The following is a 16,799-nucleotide window of genomic DNA, read 5'->3' as shown; positions in this document are numbered from 1 at the left end:
AACAGCCTTATGTATCCTGAGAAAGCGTTTGGGGAATACTGTGCCAGTCCTTAGTGCCTATCTCGTTAGATATACCTGTGTGCATGTGCCTTTAGGATACAAACACTGACGTGTGGCATTCCCTCAGCTTAAGCAGGACTCCTCAGTGCACTGTAGTACGTATGAGGTTTTAGCTGATGGAGAAAATGACTTTTATTCTTCAGGTTCTGACGGCCTAATAAAGATAGCCATGTGGATTAAAAAAATAAACTTAAATCAAGGGGCTTTTTTCTATAACTGAACTGTATTCATATTATCTTTTAGTCTGGTGAAAACTCTTGTTATCACCTAGGAAAACATTTGAGTAGACTAAGAAATTAGCTGGGTGATGGCCTGAACTCACACACGGAAGACTTTGATACTATGTATGTATAACACATTTGCATAGTTAAGTAACTGCCCGAGTGTGGTCGCTTACATCTTTGAAAGTAAGCTCAATGCTCTGCAAAAAGAAGTTATTTCTAATTCTCTTGCACATTTTTTTGTTGTTGCATGCCAACAGGAATGTTAACATATAGATCCAGAATTGCTTCCTGTATTGGGGAAAATAATAGAATCACTCTAGAAACATAATAGATTCAATGGCCGATTGAAAGCATGTTTAGCCAAGTTTCTGTACAGATTTCTGCAGTGAGTTTACTTAGGGTTACCTGTTCTATAAAGCTTTAAAGAAACAAAATGGAGCTCAAAAAAAAACTTCAAACGGATTATTTTCCCCTGTGTAGTGCTTCAGCAATAGCTGGTAGCGTACCAAGATTATATTCCAGAATTGATCTTGAATAGTTGATTCATACGCATCTCTTTGGTTCCTCAGACATAAAAATACAACTTGAATACAGTTAACAATTTTAATGACCAAGAAAAGTAACGAGGACAAAGACGATTTCATCATCCAGACCTGTGAAATCTTTCTCTTTTTTTGAACAAGCAAATGAAACTAAAGTCAACAAAATATTTTTGAATCTTTCAGGAATTTGGGTTTTTTGAAGTGTGTATACTGATTGAATTTTCTTGCGAGTAACAAGTTAATCTCATGCTTTCTTTTGTTGTTTCAACATTTGTTAAGGAATTTTCTAAAGTAAAGGACCAAATCACTGTTTTGGTAAGAATGCCTTAAAGCTATTGGACTGATCAAGTTGAGTATTCTTAGTATTTGGCTTGATAGTCACAGAAAGTATCAGTAGTTTGAATAAGTTTACGTGTTTCAGGTGTGTACAGAAAGTTTTCTGTTTTAAATGAATCCTTATTAGTGATATCTTTTGATTAACCTTTTTTTTCTAAGTACTTAGTTCTGGGCAAAGAAGAGTCAGTTCATTATAGATTCATTATAGGTTTCACTTTGTGAATACAGGATGAAAGTAATGGCAGCTTGGCCATTATTAAAGAAACTGAAACTATTGTATACAGATATTTGAATTTCTTCTCAAACCAGTAAAATTTTTGGTTCACAGACTCTTTCATTCACTAACGAATTTGAAGAAGATAATTGGATATTCTGCACTGCTTCTTATTTTGAAGGACAAAAACTCATACAACTCTTACTCTTTTGATAACCTCCTAGACATGGTTAGTTGCTACCTTTTATATTATCATAAAAATGTGTGATTTGTTTGTGCTTGGACTGGAAAAGGGGATGAGAAGGTGAGTGAAAAGAGACATTGAAAAATACGGATTTCCGTATACATGATTTGAAAGAATTTAGATCATTTTATATGAAATACCTGTGTGTTCTTCTTTCCTATTAGTGTGTTTGTACTTGATTTACGGTGTACGTTTTGTTCTGACTAAATCTAAACATGAAAAGTAATGAACTTACTTCGTTATGTGGAACGTACGGCTTTTAGAACACTATTAAGATGATATTATAAGGTAACTGGACGTCATAATTAGTTATTTTGCTTGGCTTTAATTAGAAGCCCCTTGGTATTTGAACTTCTGTAAACCCTTCATCTGTTGTTGCTGAACTTGAACTTGAATGATCCTAAATTATCTTCTGGTTTCAGGATGAGTCCATGGAGTACTGTGGGCAGTGCTCAGATGTGTGTAACAGTAGAGGAGTGGTTGAGGATTTAGGAGACTGGCTATTAGCCTCAACCTCTGTACCTGATTGCAGGGGCCTTGAAAAAGTTGCTTAACATCTGTGAGCCCTCATTCGTTTATCTGTAAGATGGGATGATACCTGCCTTGGCTTGTATCGTTGTTAGGATCCGAGGAGCCAATAAAACAGAACATACTCTGAAAGGAAGAATATACTCTTCAGCCCCAAGGAAGAAGAGTTGGAAAAATGGTTGATTGCAAACCTCTTTAGCCTTCCACTTGGCAGCTCAGATGTTTTGAAATTGTAACATTTTATCATTAGAGTCTACTGTGAACCGTACGCTTTGAAATTTTCCATGTAATTGGAACTTCCACATCTGGAATCAGAGATATAGATTCAATATTTTCATATACTGATGCTTGCAATTAAAATATGGTTACACATTTTTATATTAAGGTAAAAAAATCCAATAAATGGACATACATTGCTTAAGGACATGAAACCTATGATACAAAGGCAGAATAGTGAAACTTTTTGCAAAATTATCTTTAGAACTTTGATTTACTTGGTTCTTAACTGGACTCCAGTAGTCCCTGTAACATCACTGTACTGGTCTGAAGACACACCCATAAAAATGCACACACACAAGAATTACTTATTTTGAACTTTGATTGACCTTATGTAGCTAGAAGGAGGACAGTTTCCCTATTGTGTCCTTTTTAGGATTTTTATAAGTACTATTACATAGCTAGCTTCAAAACTTAAGTTTTAAAAGTAAAACAAAAAATTTTTGTTTATTTTTATAGGATTTGAAACAAAACTCACAAGGTTCTCTACCACAAAAAACTATAATAACGCTGAGTGCAGAGCCAAGGTAAATGCATAATTTCTCATAAACTTTTGCTGTTGTTCTGACTTGACTTTTTTGCTTTTCATGATTCTTTTCTCCAGCGAGGATATACTTTGAGGCAATATTTTATGTAATAAATTTATTAATTTAAAAAAAATTTTTGAAGAAATGGATTTTTCTCCCGTGACTGTCATGTTCAATGTTAATAGCTAACACAGTGCTTGGTATATTGATTGCTGAACGAACTATTATAATAATATTTTTTTACAGATATTTGGTATGGGATGGTAAATATGATTTATGATTATGTTCTTTCTTAACTCTTTGTTTACTTACCTTCTTTTCATTGATCCCTGATCCCATTTTTAAAATGAAGGAAGAAACATTTATGAAAGGTTCTTACTATAAATTGTACTAGATAACTGCCATTGTGCTGGTCAGACTGTCTCATTTTAGCGTTGTGGATTTATGTTTAGGTAACTGGGAAAGGTGTTCAGTTGACCTGAAAGTGGGGCGATTAATTGGTGGCTGCCTCTGATTTATAATGAAATGTTTTATGTTTTTATTGGTAATTATTTAACCAAGTCTTCTGTTTTTAATGACAAAATATCACTAGGTCAGTACCCACTATCCCCAGATACACAGTGTATTCTTATATAACTTTTTGCTATCTAAATTGAGAAATTTAGTATGTACAAATTGTAGGATAAAAGAATAATTGTAAAGGATAATTCATGATTTTAACTAGGTATTCCTTATTAGAATTCTTTTAAAATAAATGGAATCAAAGTATTAAGAAAACTTACAGTTGCTAATAAAAATGACATTTTGGTTACGCGTAGAATAAAGCCTTGGTTGGCTACTTCAGGAAGTAGGGACTTAAAATGTATACAGCTCATACCTTAGAACACGAAGACAGATATTTTTTAGTAACACTAAAGTATCACTAAAGTAATGGTAAAGAAATCCTACATTTCTTTCTTTTGGCCAGAAAAAGAAGGGATTAACTGGAAAAAGACAGTTTAAGTCTCAAATTTAAAGTCTTGTTGCAGTGTTAAAAGCTTTCAGGTGGCCAGGTCATGAGAGAGTAGTGATACTCCCATTACAAAATGTTTTCTTTGTCTTAAAGGAAGTCATATTTTGATGTAGTTGAGGTTATATGGCTGTTCGTTAAATATTGTGTCCCTAATAAACTCAGATGTCTGTAAATCTCTTTGGCATTAGGCATAATCCTCCTTTTTCTGTTTTGGTGGGAGAAGATCTTTGTTTCTGCTGACCGTAAGAATGCCTTATGCTTGCTCTAAGTAATTCATGCCCCTTCCGCACCTCATTAGTCTTCCTTTGGGAGCCTGCTAGGGTGGGTGGGACGGAGCCCTAATGGGTTACAAACCCTGTGGCTTCTTCTCTTCGTCTACCGTCCTTGCTTTAGCCAGGAGTAAGTGATAATTTAGCCCTACTTATGCTCGAACAAAAAAGGAGATCCAGGTGTATTAACTAAGAAGAAATATATTTTTGAGCTTTAATGTTGAGGACTTTTAATTATAGATAAACGTAAATAGCATTTTTGAGACTATTAGTAAAATTATCACCTTCTGATATTTCCTTTTAAACAGTTTGTATTTAAATAGTGCTCTTCATCGTAATACTACTTCTTCACAGTTCTTTTCTACCAAATGTCAGTGCTGCTACTGTTTCCGTAGTTAGGTGAGTTGGGGATACTTAGGATTGTCAAATTCTTATTTGTATCTTTATTATCTGTTTTGTACTTGAGGACCTCATGAATTGAACTACTTATACTTCTGGTTTTAAAAATCTATATTTTACTTGTTAGCCACAAAAAAAAAAATTGCCAATCTCTCAGTAAAATCAGTGAAGAGTAGAGGAATGACAGTGGCCTTCAAAATGGAAGAATTTGATAGTTTTATTTAGCAGGTACTGAAAGTGAAATCATTGTCTGCACTTCTCAGTCTTGAAGTTGGACGTTTTGGAAGTATGGTCGTGACTCCTTCTCATGTCCTTCATGAGTCCTATATAATAGTGATCTAAGGCTTAGCATTATTTTGATGATAAGAAAATTCTTGTTTGAGCAACAGATAATTAATCTAAATAACACATGCATTCTCAGTGAGGAAGACCTCCTCCTTAGAAGGGTAAAAATTGGTTCTTGGGGAGGTTGAAAAAAGTATTTTTTTAAATATATAAAGCATAAAAATTGTACTTACTAGTACAATAACAGATATACTTTCAAGTGTTATATTGAAATTGTACAGGGGGCGGGGATGATCAGGAAAAAAATGCCTAAAACGAGTCTTTAAGGAGTTGTGGTGTAAAAAGTTTGAGAAACACTGATCTGAACTCACACAGTTTCAATAATACATGTAAATAAATTTGATCATACTGTTTGGCAGCATTAGTTATAGCTATAACCTAATATAATTTAGTTTGGCAGTCCTTAAAAAGGAGTCGCTGATCTGCCCTTGGGGATATCATACACGTCCGTGAGCCTGATTGAGTTCGCAAGGTCAGGTATGCTCTATAGTGTGTGCATTCGTAGTCTTTATATGGAAGCAGGTACAACTAAGAGTTAAAAGTTAGGGCACCCTGAATGAGCCATAAATTTTCTAGCCTTAAATAATCCTTAAATGTACAGAGGTGTTTCTTCTTCTCTAAGGAAACCAGTTGTAAAAAACTGTAATACAAAGATTTACAGGATTAGGGGCGCGGAGGACATAGAGGCTGGAAGGTAAACTCCCAAGACACGCAGGGATTTTCAGTCTTCGTTCAGTGTTTGGTACTTCAGGCAGGATGGGAGCAAATATTGCCACAGCACAGGCCACCAGGTCATGTGTTTTGACAACATGTAAAGGAACTTTTTTTTTTAATGTGGATAATTTGAAATGCCGCCGAGTATACAACTAAAATTGCATTGAGATAACTTCCATGAGTCTGAAAATTTAATTTTTCATGTAGAAAATATTTCAGTTTGAGAGCAATTTATTCAAACCCATTACAAATTTATCATTAAGTGTTTTAATGTTTAGCAAAGCATTTATTGGTAAGGGATCTTAGATCTCTTTTGGCCCAAAAAGAAGGGGTTAACTTGAACCCATCAGCCATGTGGAGACACAAAAGAAGTCATTGGTTTCAGGGCTTGGGTGACTTCAGACTATCAAACCAGATATTCAAAGTACTCAGGTCCAGAAAAGTCACCCATTCCCTCCATTGCCATGTACTTGTTGAGTGGTTCTCCCTGGATGACTGCCCAGCACCTCTAATTTAATTTCCTCCTGTTTTCTCCATACTCTCTTTTTGGATCCCAGTCTTTATTAATAGCATCATTCTCTTTTTGGTTGTCTAGGTTCTGAAACCCCAGAACCCACTTTGACTTCTAGCTTTTCTTGTTCCTTTAAGTTTCATCAGCTGGAGAGTCTTTTGAATCTTCCCCTCGATTCACCTGTGACATTCATCGTCTCCTATCTTCCTATTGCTTTCCGGTTTTAAGCCTTTTTTTTTTTTTTTTAATGTTTTACTTGAACTACTACAATGACTTCCTGCTCTTTTGTCTTCAGTTTCTCTCTGCCCCTAATTTATTGCATGTTGTTGTCACAGAAATCTGCCCACAGCAGAACTCGAGAAAGTCACTTGGGTAGAAAGGGCAAGGCTTCTAGGACCTAGCCTCAGAAGTCCTAGAAGGTCCTTTCCACTGCATTCTTAGTCAAGCAAGTCACTAGGGTCAGCCAAGATTCAAGGGGAGGGAATTATTCTCCATTACTTGATGTCAGGAGCATCTGTAGGAAGCAAAGGGAATGATGGCAGTCATCTTTGGAGATGGTCTACCACAGTTTACCCACTGGCCACTACAGTTCACATACCTGCCACGTGCACCATGTTCCACCGCCTTCTAAGATGCTGAAGTGCCATCCCATTACGATACTGGCCCCAAATTTTTATCTAAATCACGTCCAAAATGACTCCGTCATATAGCAGGGAATTGCTGTTTTCTTATTTCTGTCAGTATAATAATTATTTGAAGTTAGTTCTGCTAGATTGTAAACTCCTTGACAGTAGGCGCTACTACTTTTATTTATTTCTCCCATCATGCCCGTGGAATGACAGTCAACATAGTAAGAATTGAATAAAGACTTGTTGACTTACTGTTTGAAGAGAATATTAAACTCCAGACACCAGATATGCATAGACATTCTATGTGAAAACGTGGCGTCCTGGTATATCTTCTCCCCAAATAGTTCTTTCATCTAGTATTTGGAGTTTGGATGCCAGAGCCTTTCTGAATACTCTAAATACTACTACAAGCAAAAATAAATGAAATAACAGTTCAGAGCTTTGAATTCGCTCAGCATTTGGACAAGTGCTCATTGGAAATTTTAGAGTTTGATGCCATGAGACCTGAAGAACTTCGAGTTGCATCTCAGCATCATCGCGTTCTTATAGATTACCTTTGTTGAGCTTGCGTTCTTGAAGGCTTCTAGAATGAGTGGGTTCAAAAGATACTTCCAGATATCTAAATGAGTTGACCTCATCAGATCGGTTATTTTTTTTTTCTTTTTTAAATTTTATTTAAATTGAAGTTAGTTAACATACAGTGTATTATTAGTTTCAGAGGTAGTATTCAGTGATTCATCAGTTGCATATAATACCCAGTGCTTATTCCATCAAATGCCCTCCTTAATGCCTGTCACCCAGTTACTCCATCCCCTCCACTGCCCCCTCTCCAGCAACCCTCAGTTTGTTCCCGATAGGTAAGCATCTCTTGTGGTTTGCCGCCTTCTCTGTTTTTATCTTATTTTTCCTTCCTTTCCCCTATGTTCATCAGTTTTGTTTCTTAAATTCCAGATACTAGTGAAATCATGTAGTATTTGTCTTTCTTTGACTTATTTCGCTTAGCATAATACAGTCTAGTTCCATCCACATTCTTGCAAATGACAAGATTTCATTCTTTTTGATGGCTGAGTAAGATTCCAGTCTCTATATATACCACATCTTCCTTATTCATTCATCAGTTGATGGATATTTGGGCGCTTTCCATGTTTTGGCTATTGTGGACATTGCTGATCAGATCAGTTTTTACACATAAGACTTTCTGTTGTTGCGACTTTGAGTTTTTGCTTCAGTCTATGTTTTTGTTATCACAAACAGTTCTTCTCAGAATAATTATCTATTAGTGTAGTGGAATTCAAAATTTTAAATCATTTTTTCATCGGTTACCATGTCATCAATGTATTTTTATACCAAGTCACACTGTATGTAAGAAAGTATCTAATATCCCTACCAGTTGTTTAAACTTAAGTTTTAAGTCAAGTAACCAAACTCACAACCTTACAGCTACTGTTTGGAAGTGGAATTTCTAGGGAAATAGAATTCTAACCATTCCGCTTCTGGCAGTGTTATTTATTATCATATAGCCCTGCTACAGTCACCTGTAGCTCAAGAACTGAACTGAGATTCCGCTACTTGAACGGAAGTGGTTCTCATCTGAGCACTTGGAGTCTCCTGAGAGAGCTGTGAATGTCAGGATGCAGCTTGCTTTGTACCTGGTGGTTTTTCCGGGGGGAGCAGGAACAATGTTAGCAGTGACAGCTAGTTTAAGAACTGTGCTCATTGCTTGCGGATTGTAATAGTGTGAGCTCACATCTGGTCATGACCAGAAAACTAGTACAGAGATGTCTTCACGTTAGTTAGCAGAAAAATAAATGTACAAAGTCACAAAGATGGAGGGTTTCTGTCCTTGATCATGAAGGGTTGCATTTTAACATTATCCCAAGGGAATTTAAGGTAATAATAGACTACATGACTTGACTAGGATTTGACACTTTGGGCCCTCTGCAGGTTCTGTGATTATGAGAGCAGCTGAAATGTCCTTCCCTTTAACGTTACTGCAGAACTTTTCTTTTAATGGGGGAATTGTTAACTGACAGTACTGGAGACTCTTAAAAATAAAAAACTGAGTTCTAGTCTAGTATAGGGCTGTCTGGTATTAATAGCATAGTCTATTTAAGAATTAATGCTCATTACTGGATTTGGAGGAGTTCCTAAACTCTCCTCGGGGAAGCTTTTCTGTTTAAGTATTTATTGCTTGTGAAAGGTGTTTGTGTATTTTCATCTATGTTGCATCTGAGTTACATTTTATTAATTTTGACTTTTTCAAGATATAGATCGACCAGTTCTCCAGTTATCCAGAAACATATTTCAGCCTGTGTGTAATGTGGGATATTTTTAGAGAAGATGTCTTACCCAAAGACTTGGTAGAATATAGTACATTACTTTAAGTAACCAAAAACTTCCTAGGGAATTGGAGATACCTTCAACATGATATATTAGTTACTTTTATGTTAGAAGTAGTTGTAGAGCAATCATGTCTGGATAGGAACATCAGATAATCTTACTTGGTGTTTGCCATTCTAAGTCAGTCATTCACAGGCTTGTATTTTGTCTGATTTTTTTTTTTTTTCAGGGAAATATAAAGGTCTTTGGGGGAGAGAATAGAAGAAAAGGCTCTGCCTTTCCCACAACAGTCTCCCTGCCCTTAACATTTCTATTTATTTCATGATATCATAAATGATGAGTATTAATTCCTGAAATACTGTTTCGGCCTTACATTGACTTAGATGAATAACACCTATTATATGAAAAAAAAAAAGTTGACACTTTCATTTTATGTGATGGCTGACTAGGGACGTTGAGACTGACTTCTCTCAATTTCCTATTAAAACTCATGAAAACAAAGATGATGATGAACAATCACAGGAACACCAAACCTTGGTTTGACAGTCAACCTATTGCCACAATTAAAGATATCCACAAACTGTAAAGTTGATCGACCGGACTGGAAGATAGAGTTACTCACTGACCAATGCTAAACAGTTAGAAATAAAAGCTACCTTGCAGGTCTCTAGAAGCAGGTATGGAGAGTGATTCCTTTTCCTTTTTATAAAGTCTACCCCCAAAGCTTTGAAATTTGTGTACTCTACCAACTAGAGCAGAGAACTAATATTTTAATACAGGGATGGGGCTACTTTTTGATGCTGTTAAGGAGATAAAGAGCTATTCTTTTCATTCTCTCTTCCTATACCAATCTCCATTTAATTGGCCAACTAGATCAACTGATTGTCTCCATTCCTTTTCTATGCCCATGATAACCCGACCTTGTCCCTAACAGGCCACTAGCTAGGGAAACGGGTGCAGTTCTCTCCCTCTGCTATTTCAGTTGAATTGTATGATTATCATGGATCAATTATTTATTCCCAGATCAGTTGTTCTTATATTTCTTGCTGCATGATTTGATTAATTTTTATTGAACTGATGAATTATACAAAAGATTGTTGTTGTTTTTAAATGAGGTTGGATGCTTTGAAAATTTTCAACAAATGTGAGTCACTGGTGAGATGCCTATAAAAAAATTGGGGAGAAATCATAAAGATGTAAAAGCATTCTGTACTCATATTGCTTAATATTTTTTCAAGTGTGAAAGTTCTTGGTCTGCTTTAGAAAAACCTAACCTGGAAACCATACACGATTAATCACATGCATGGTTATGCAGAAAATATGACACAGGACTCCAGTTAGTGGTCCCATAGTTAAACCAGAAGCTTTGCTCTTAATATCAATAGATTGGGAAATGTTATATATAAATATATATAAAACATATATGAAAATATGAATTATTAAGTCATGTGTGTGTAACTTAAAATTGTCCTACTTAAACTTTTACTTTCAAGTCAACTTTATCTCTTATAGTTTGATAGGTCTATTGCCAGCCTTAATCACATTGAGAAGAGGGCTTCCATTGTGTCTGTATTTTACAACCAATTTGGAGACTGAATCTGACAGAAATAAAATAGGCAGAAACAAGTGGGGAACTGATGGTAGAGCATTGACCTAGGGAAGTATCCAACAGTGGCACAGGCCAGAAGGATACTGTGATAGTCTTTGCTGAAGAAAGAATCCCTCCATTTGTTCACTGGAGTTGGGTGACCTTTTGGACCTTTTCACTCAGGCTGTCTGTATGCATGTGGACTTATATTCCTCATTATATATTTTATATTATATAACTTACTGTTCTCCAACGCTGCATTTTCTTTCCCTCCTTTAGGCATTATTAACAAACTGCTTATTTAATTTATTTATTTCTTGCTGTCTATCTCCCTCGCTAAAATATTAGCTCCGTGATGGCAGGGAACTACCTTGCTTTTGAATCGCTTGCCAAATACTTGTTAAATAAACTAACTCTAGGTAAGAGAGGGACTTTAATTCCAAAATAAAGCCCCAGAGTACCTTTAGCATACACAGGGTCTGGATGTCTGCTTCTGTGAGGGTAAGTAAAGGGAGAGTTATCCTAGCAAACCTTTGCAAAGGCTCTACAGAACGGCAGGAAGTGGCACTGCATGAAGACTCAGAAGAACAATTTACCTTTTAAAATGATTTATTACAGAGACCAGGGAAACATTACAAAAAACACCTCTTTGGAGTTCTCAAAAAGTGTGAGTCATGATCTGTAAGAAATCTGAAACGGAAAGCAAAGAGCTGAGATGAAAAAGTGGTGAGATGATACGGGGGAGCAACAGAAGGGAAGGTTGTTGGTGGGGGCGCGACAAGAGAGCATCTTCATGAGTGATATTGAAGAGTGAGGCTGAGATTGCAAAAGAGTGTCCAGTGCCATGAAATTTTGAAAAAAAAACCCATGAGCTGCTTTGCAAGAATGCAGAGAAAAGGAAGAGGAGTGGAAACAATGGGAGAGAAGATGATAGGTATGGAGGACAAGATTTTAACAAAAGACAGAGATTTTCTTGAGGAAAAAAAATGGAGCAGAGGCAATGATCAAAGATAGAATTCTGAGCTGAGGTCTGGCTTTATAGATAAAAGGGTTAAGTTCTGGGTAATATAAATGAAAGGAGGGTCACTCCTGGTATGTCTTGGTAACTTAGTCCAATTAAAAGGAAAAGGACATATTGTAGAAGTACCGAGAGGAAAGATGGATACTGCATAATATGGAACAAAAGCTAAACAGACTTAGGTTTCTTCTCTGTAACGAGAAGATTACAGAGTTTTTAAACCATTTTGTACTCACAGTTATCTTTTATATGTGAAAGCAACAAAAAAAAGACATTTTCAAATATGAAAACACTTAGAAAATGTACCACAGGTACTCTTCTTTTTAAAAATGTTCTCGATAAAGTCAACTCAGCTGACTAGTATTGGAATCAAAAGTAAGAAGGCATTGAAAATAATGAGACATCGTGAAATGCAAATCATGACTGTAAATTTGGTTACCAGAACTGAAGCTAGATATGTACTGCAGAAAAAGCTACAGGAATATAGATCTGTAGCTTCCAATTATGTTAACATCTGAAAGAGGTGGAGAGTGGAGAGCATATAAGAGATTTTAAATAAGTCATTGTTTTGCCTCAGGAAGATTTAAAAGATAAAAGCTCCTGGTGAGAGTGATATTTCCTACTCCATTGCCTTCATTTATTGTCAGTGTACTGTTGACTGACCACATATGTATCTCTTCTGAGACAAGTTTGCCAAGTCTGCCCACAGGCCAGATAGATAGCTCCATCGGGATGGTCCACTCGTCCCTCCCTCTCAGTGTGTTTAAAACTGAACTCCTGGGCTCCTGGATGGCTGGCTCAGTCGGTTGAACCTCTGCCTTCAGCTCAGGTCATGATCCTAGGGTCCTAGGATCGAGCCCCACGCTGGGCTTCCTGCTCAGCAGGGAGCCTGCTTCTCCCTCTCCCTCTGCCTGCTGCTTGCTTTGCTTGTTTTCTCTCTCTCTCTCTGTCAAATAAATAAGATCTTTAAAAAAATTTTTAAAAATTAAAAATAAAACTGGGCTCCTACTCTCCCCTCAAATATTCTGTGGTCTCTAGCATCAGTACTAGTGCCCTACTTCAGGTTGCTACTGTGTCTCCCCTGGGTGATGGCGACACTCCTGTGACAGGTGTCCCTCCCTCATTTGTTGGAGGAATTAAATAAGGTCACATAGATGAATTTAATGGTCTAGCATCTAGTACTTCGTAGGCACTTAACAGGTACTAGCAATGATGTTACAGCTGCTCAAAGCTCTTCTTTTCTCCATTGCCCTAAGGATAAACTCACGGACTCTTCAACTTGAATCATGTGTCTACAGTTTGGTTTCTCCAGCAGCATCTTTCACATCACCTCAGCCTGTGTGCTCCAGCCCTTCATCTATCAATTCTCTTAACATACCGTGTTCTCTTACTTCTAGACCTTTCCTGCCTGGAAACAAAACAAAAACCCCCTCCCACCGCATCCCCAATCATACACACACACACACACACACACACACACACACACACACACACACACACACATTTGGCTGATTGATTCCTGGCTATCTTTTAGGACTCACCTTAAATGTTACATTCTCTGGAAACTTTCCAGTGTCTTTGAGTCATGCTAGGTGTCACTCTTGTACACTCCCATGGGACTGTGTGTTTAACCACCACTCTTGTCCCACGTAGCACATATGTAATATTGCTCTAAGGAAGCTTGCTATAAACCCCGTGAAGGCATAGGTTGGGTCTTATGCATCATTCTTACATGACACCTAGCAACTTGTCTGGAAAGTAACCTAGCAATATGTGCCAGGAGCGTTCGAATTAGGCATTGCACTGGAAGAAATTTATCCTGCAGAAATAGTCCTGTGTAGAGTTGAAGAGAACTGTGGGCAAAATCTGTCCGCTTTATTATCTGAACAGATACTTTGAAAGACTTAAATGTTCCACAGTAACCATAGAGGAATTGGTCAAATATACTGTGTTCATAAGATTCTATATAAAGTTTAAAAAGATGCCTACATTAGCGTGTATTCTGTAATAAAGAGCATAGGTTTGATAAATTCTGAGGTTTTAGGTTAAGTTTTTATGAAATGTGCCTTTCATGTTCCATGGAGAAAATAAAGAAGACTTGCCTGAATTAAAGAAGTTATGAATGGTTGAATGAAATAAGGAAGAAGTACTTGGTATACAAGAGGTATTTGGTGATTGATCACTAAAAATTGTGGTAGAGAAGGTGACAATTATGAAAAGTTACGTGTAGTCATTGATAGGCGTTAAGGACAGACTTAAAACTAAGCAACCCTCTGAGGAAAAGTATGCTTGTAGTGATCAATCTTTATGGGAAAATTTTTGCTTTAGGAGAATCATCTTGCATTCAGTGTTTCCTTCTTTTAAGATCAATAGGAGTTTTGGGTACTTCAGTATGATTTGTTGTGGGTATGGTGTTTCACTACATTGGCTTCACAAGAAAGCGGGTTATTTTTCTTAGGTAGAGTTTCAAAGTAGTAGGTAGTCCAGGACTTGTGATGTGTTCCCATGAGGTCGTGAGAAGACCAGGCCCCTTTAAAAAGCTCTTAGCTCTGCATTAGCCTGTGGTGGTTCTCATGGTCTCAAGATTGTGCCTGATTCTCCGGACATTGCCTTGTGTTCCAGCAGGAAGGGGGAAGAGGAGCAAAGGATGAAAGCTCTGCCACTTGAGTCTTTTGACTTTTATTAAATTGAGGTTATAATAATTTTCTGGGAAGCTCCACTTGCTGAATTCTAATTACATTTCATTAGCCAGAACTGTGTCATGTGGCCACCTCAGGCATGGAGAATCAAGGGCTTTTTTTTTTTTTTTTTTTCAAAGCTAAGATTATTGTCCTCCTGAGTAAAATTGAGTTTGTGTCAGGAAAGGAGAATATGAGAATGGCTATTGGGTAGGCAACTAGCATTATCTACTCATTAGGTTCATTAACTAGACGACTCAGGCCAGCTACCATATTTTCTGATCATTGACTACTCTTCCCTGCCCTCTTCCACTCAGACTGGAGTTGTATTCTGTACTGTAGAAACAGGTCTGTGCCGAATAAGTTAGTTCTGGTTGGTAGAACCTTCTTAAAACCTTGTTCTCAAGACTGTCCTACCAGTTAGGTAGAAAAATCATATCTAACACAGTTATTAAAGAAACAGATTTTCCATTTATTCCAAAACCAAACATAATTAGATATTGTGAAATTAAGAATCAGGAGAGAGATAATGTAAAAACATATATGTCCTGTTGGGATTTGAGGTATTCATATATTAAGAAAATAGAATATTCTTAAATGTTTACAATTTCTTAGTGCCCTATTTAGGATCATGTTAAAAGATACTTACTCCTTGGTTCAGATAGCCATTCAATGATAGATTTATTTTGTGTTCCTGCTTTTGTAGCACTGTCTTGGAATATGTTCGTGTTTTCCTTCCCCTTTAATTTCTTGGGTTTTTTGGGGTTTTTTGTTGTTTTTTGTTTTGTTTTGTTTTTTTCTTTCTTGCTCAGACGCTACACGGATAGGGTGTCTTCTATAAGTGGTCTATGACTTGGACTGCTTATATAGCCTACCTTTAAATAAAATCATCAATCCTTTCCCTGAAATCTTTTGTGAATTCGGAATTTTTAATTTTTAGGAACATATTATGCATATATAGCATATTACCTAAAAATCTTAGTCTGAGATGGGGCTCATTAAATGATTTAAAATTTCCGAATATTAAGATCAAGTGGAATAAATAATTGTATGTGGCTTCGTGTCAGTTCAGTTTAGGTTTTGCCACCAAATGAATTTTGAAAAAACTTGATTTTCAGAGTTTTTCAGATTTTGCAGAGAGAGATTGTAGGCCTATATAATAAAGGTTTGGAAGTATTATGAGATAATTCGTTTAAAAGAATTAGCAAATTCCCTAATAAAGACACAGTACAGGAGGAAGCACCATAACTCTTCTGCCTCGCAGTGGATTATTAGCATCACGCTTCGGTGCCTCAACTCTTCCTCTTTGTCTGCTTCCCATCCCTTCCAAAAATTGAAAAATGTCTGTCTTTCAAGAAATGTTTGCAAGTCAAGTGGTGTGGACTCTTCAGCCTCTGTCCTGCATTTCCGAAGCACAGAGGTACTTAGTGCTAACTTTCCTTCTTTGTGACAGTCCTTTCCTCGGCTCTGCTTGTCTACTGGCGTTCTGGCTTCCTGAGTATACATTAGGCTTCCTCGTTACCAGAATTAAAAAAGAAATTCTTATTCCTTTCTCGTACCTCCCAAAATAATACTTTTTACAATTTTACATTAGGCAGTTTAAAGTTTATGATAGACAGCTTTAAAGAACGTATTGTATATTAATTATATATACATTTTTACTGTCATTTAGAAGTTTGAAGAAAATGTTCATCAGTAGGCTACCATCATTTTCTCACATACTGATTTCTAAAAGATTTACAACGTGGATGGAGTTTGTCTCCTTAGTGCTTGCAGGGCATGGTATCATAAATCATTCTTTTCATCAATTTTATGTGAACTTGGAAAGAATCTTCCTTCCCAGGCCCTTATAATTATACTGCTGTGATTTTGTTCCTAGGTACAAAATTATTTTAGATTTTATTAGCTTTAGATTTTATCTGTGGAAGTGGTTGAACAGACTGCATTTAAAATGATAGTTTTAAGTTTTATTTCTTGAAAAGCAATGGCAAAGTAGTTATGTGTTCAGTGAACACCTGCTAAATTGCCTGGTTAGTCTGTGTTTTAATTGCCTTTTTATTGTTTATACTTTAAATCAAACTTTCTTAACTAGCTGTGTGGTTCTAGTTTATTGTCAGATTATTATACAGTGAATTAAGTTTACGCAAGGTGTTTTAGTTGTGTGGTTTGTCTAATGAAATTAAAGCAATTTTGTTTGTTGCTTCCAACATCTTGCTATTACCTCATCAAGGATCATAATCGGGAGAGTGCAGAAGATGGAGAGGAAAAATATGTGCTCTCTGTATGTTGGATTATAATGAGATTTTTTGTTACCTTACAGTGTGAAGGCAGAGTTAGCATGGGGA

General features: G+C 36.5%; 1 protein-coding gene across 1 annotated transcript in view; it reads left to right on the top strand.

Annotated features, from left to right (window-relative positions):
• Nucleotides 1-16,799, top strand: part of MAN2A1 (mannosidase alpha class 2A member 1) — a 171,177-nt gene that overhangs the window by 94,453 nt on the left and 59,925 nt on the right. Inside the window, exons 11-12 of the mRNA XM_045808255.2 lie at nt 1,491-1,605; nt 2,884-2,951. Of these exons, the coding sequence (XP_045664211.1) occupies nt 1,491-1,605; nt 2,884-2,951 (183 nt within the window). The remainder of the gene's footprint in view (nt 1-1,490; nt 1,606-2,883; nt 2,952-16,799) is intronic.

Source organism: Ursus americanus, chromosome 5, assembly GCF_024610735.1.
Source record: "Ursus americanus isolate L20-20 chromosome 5, mUrsAme1.1.p, whole genome shotgun sequence".
In the NCBI taxonomy this organism is placed as follows: Eukaryota; Metazoa; Chordata; class Mammalia; order Carnivora; family Ursidae; genus Ursus; species Ursus americanus.
Note: the sequence above shows the minus strand (reverse complement) of the source record. Positions and strands in the feature narration are given on the sequence as shown.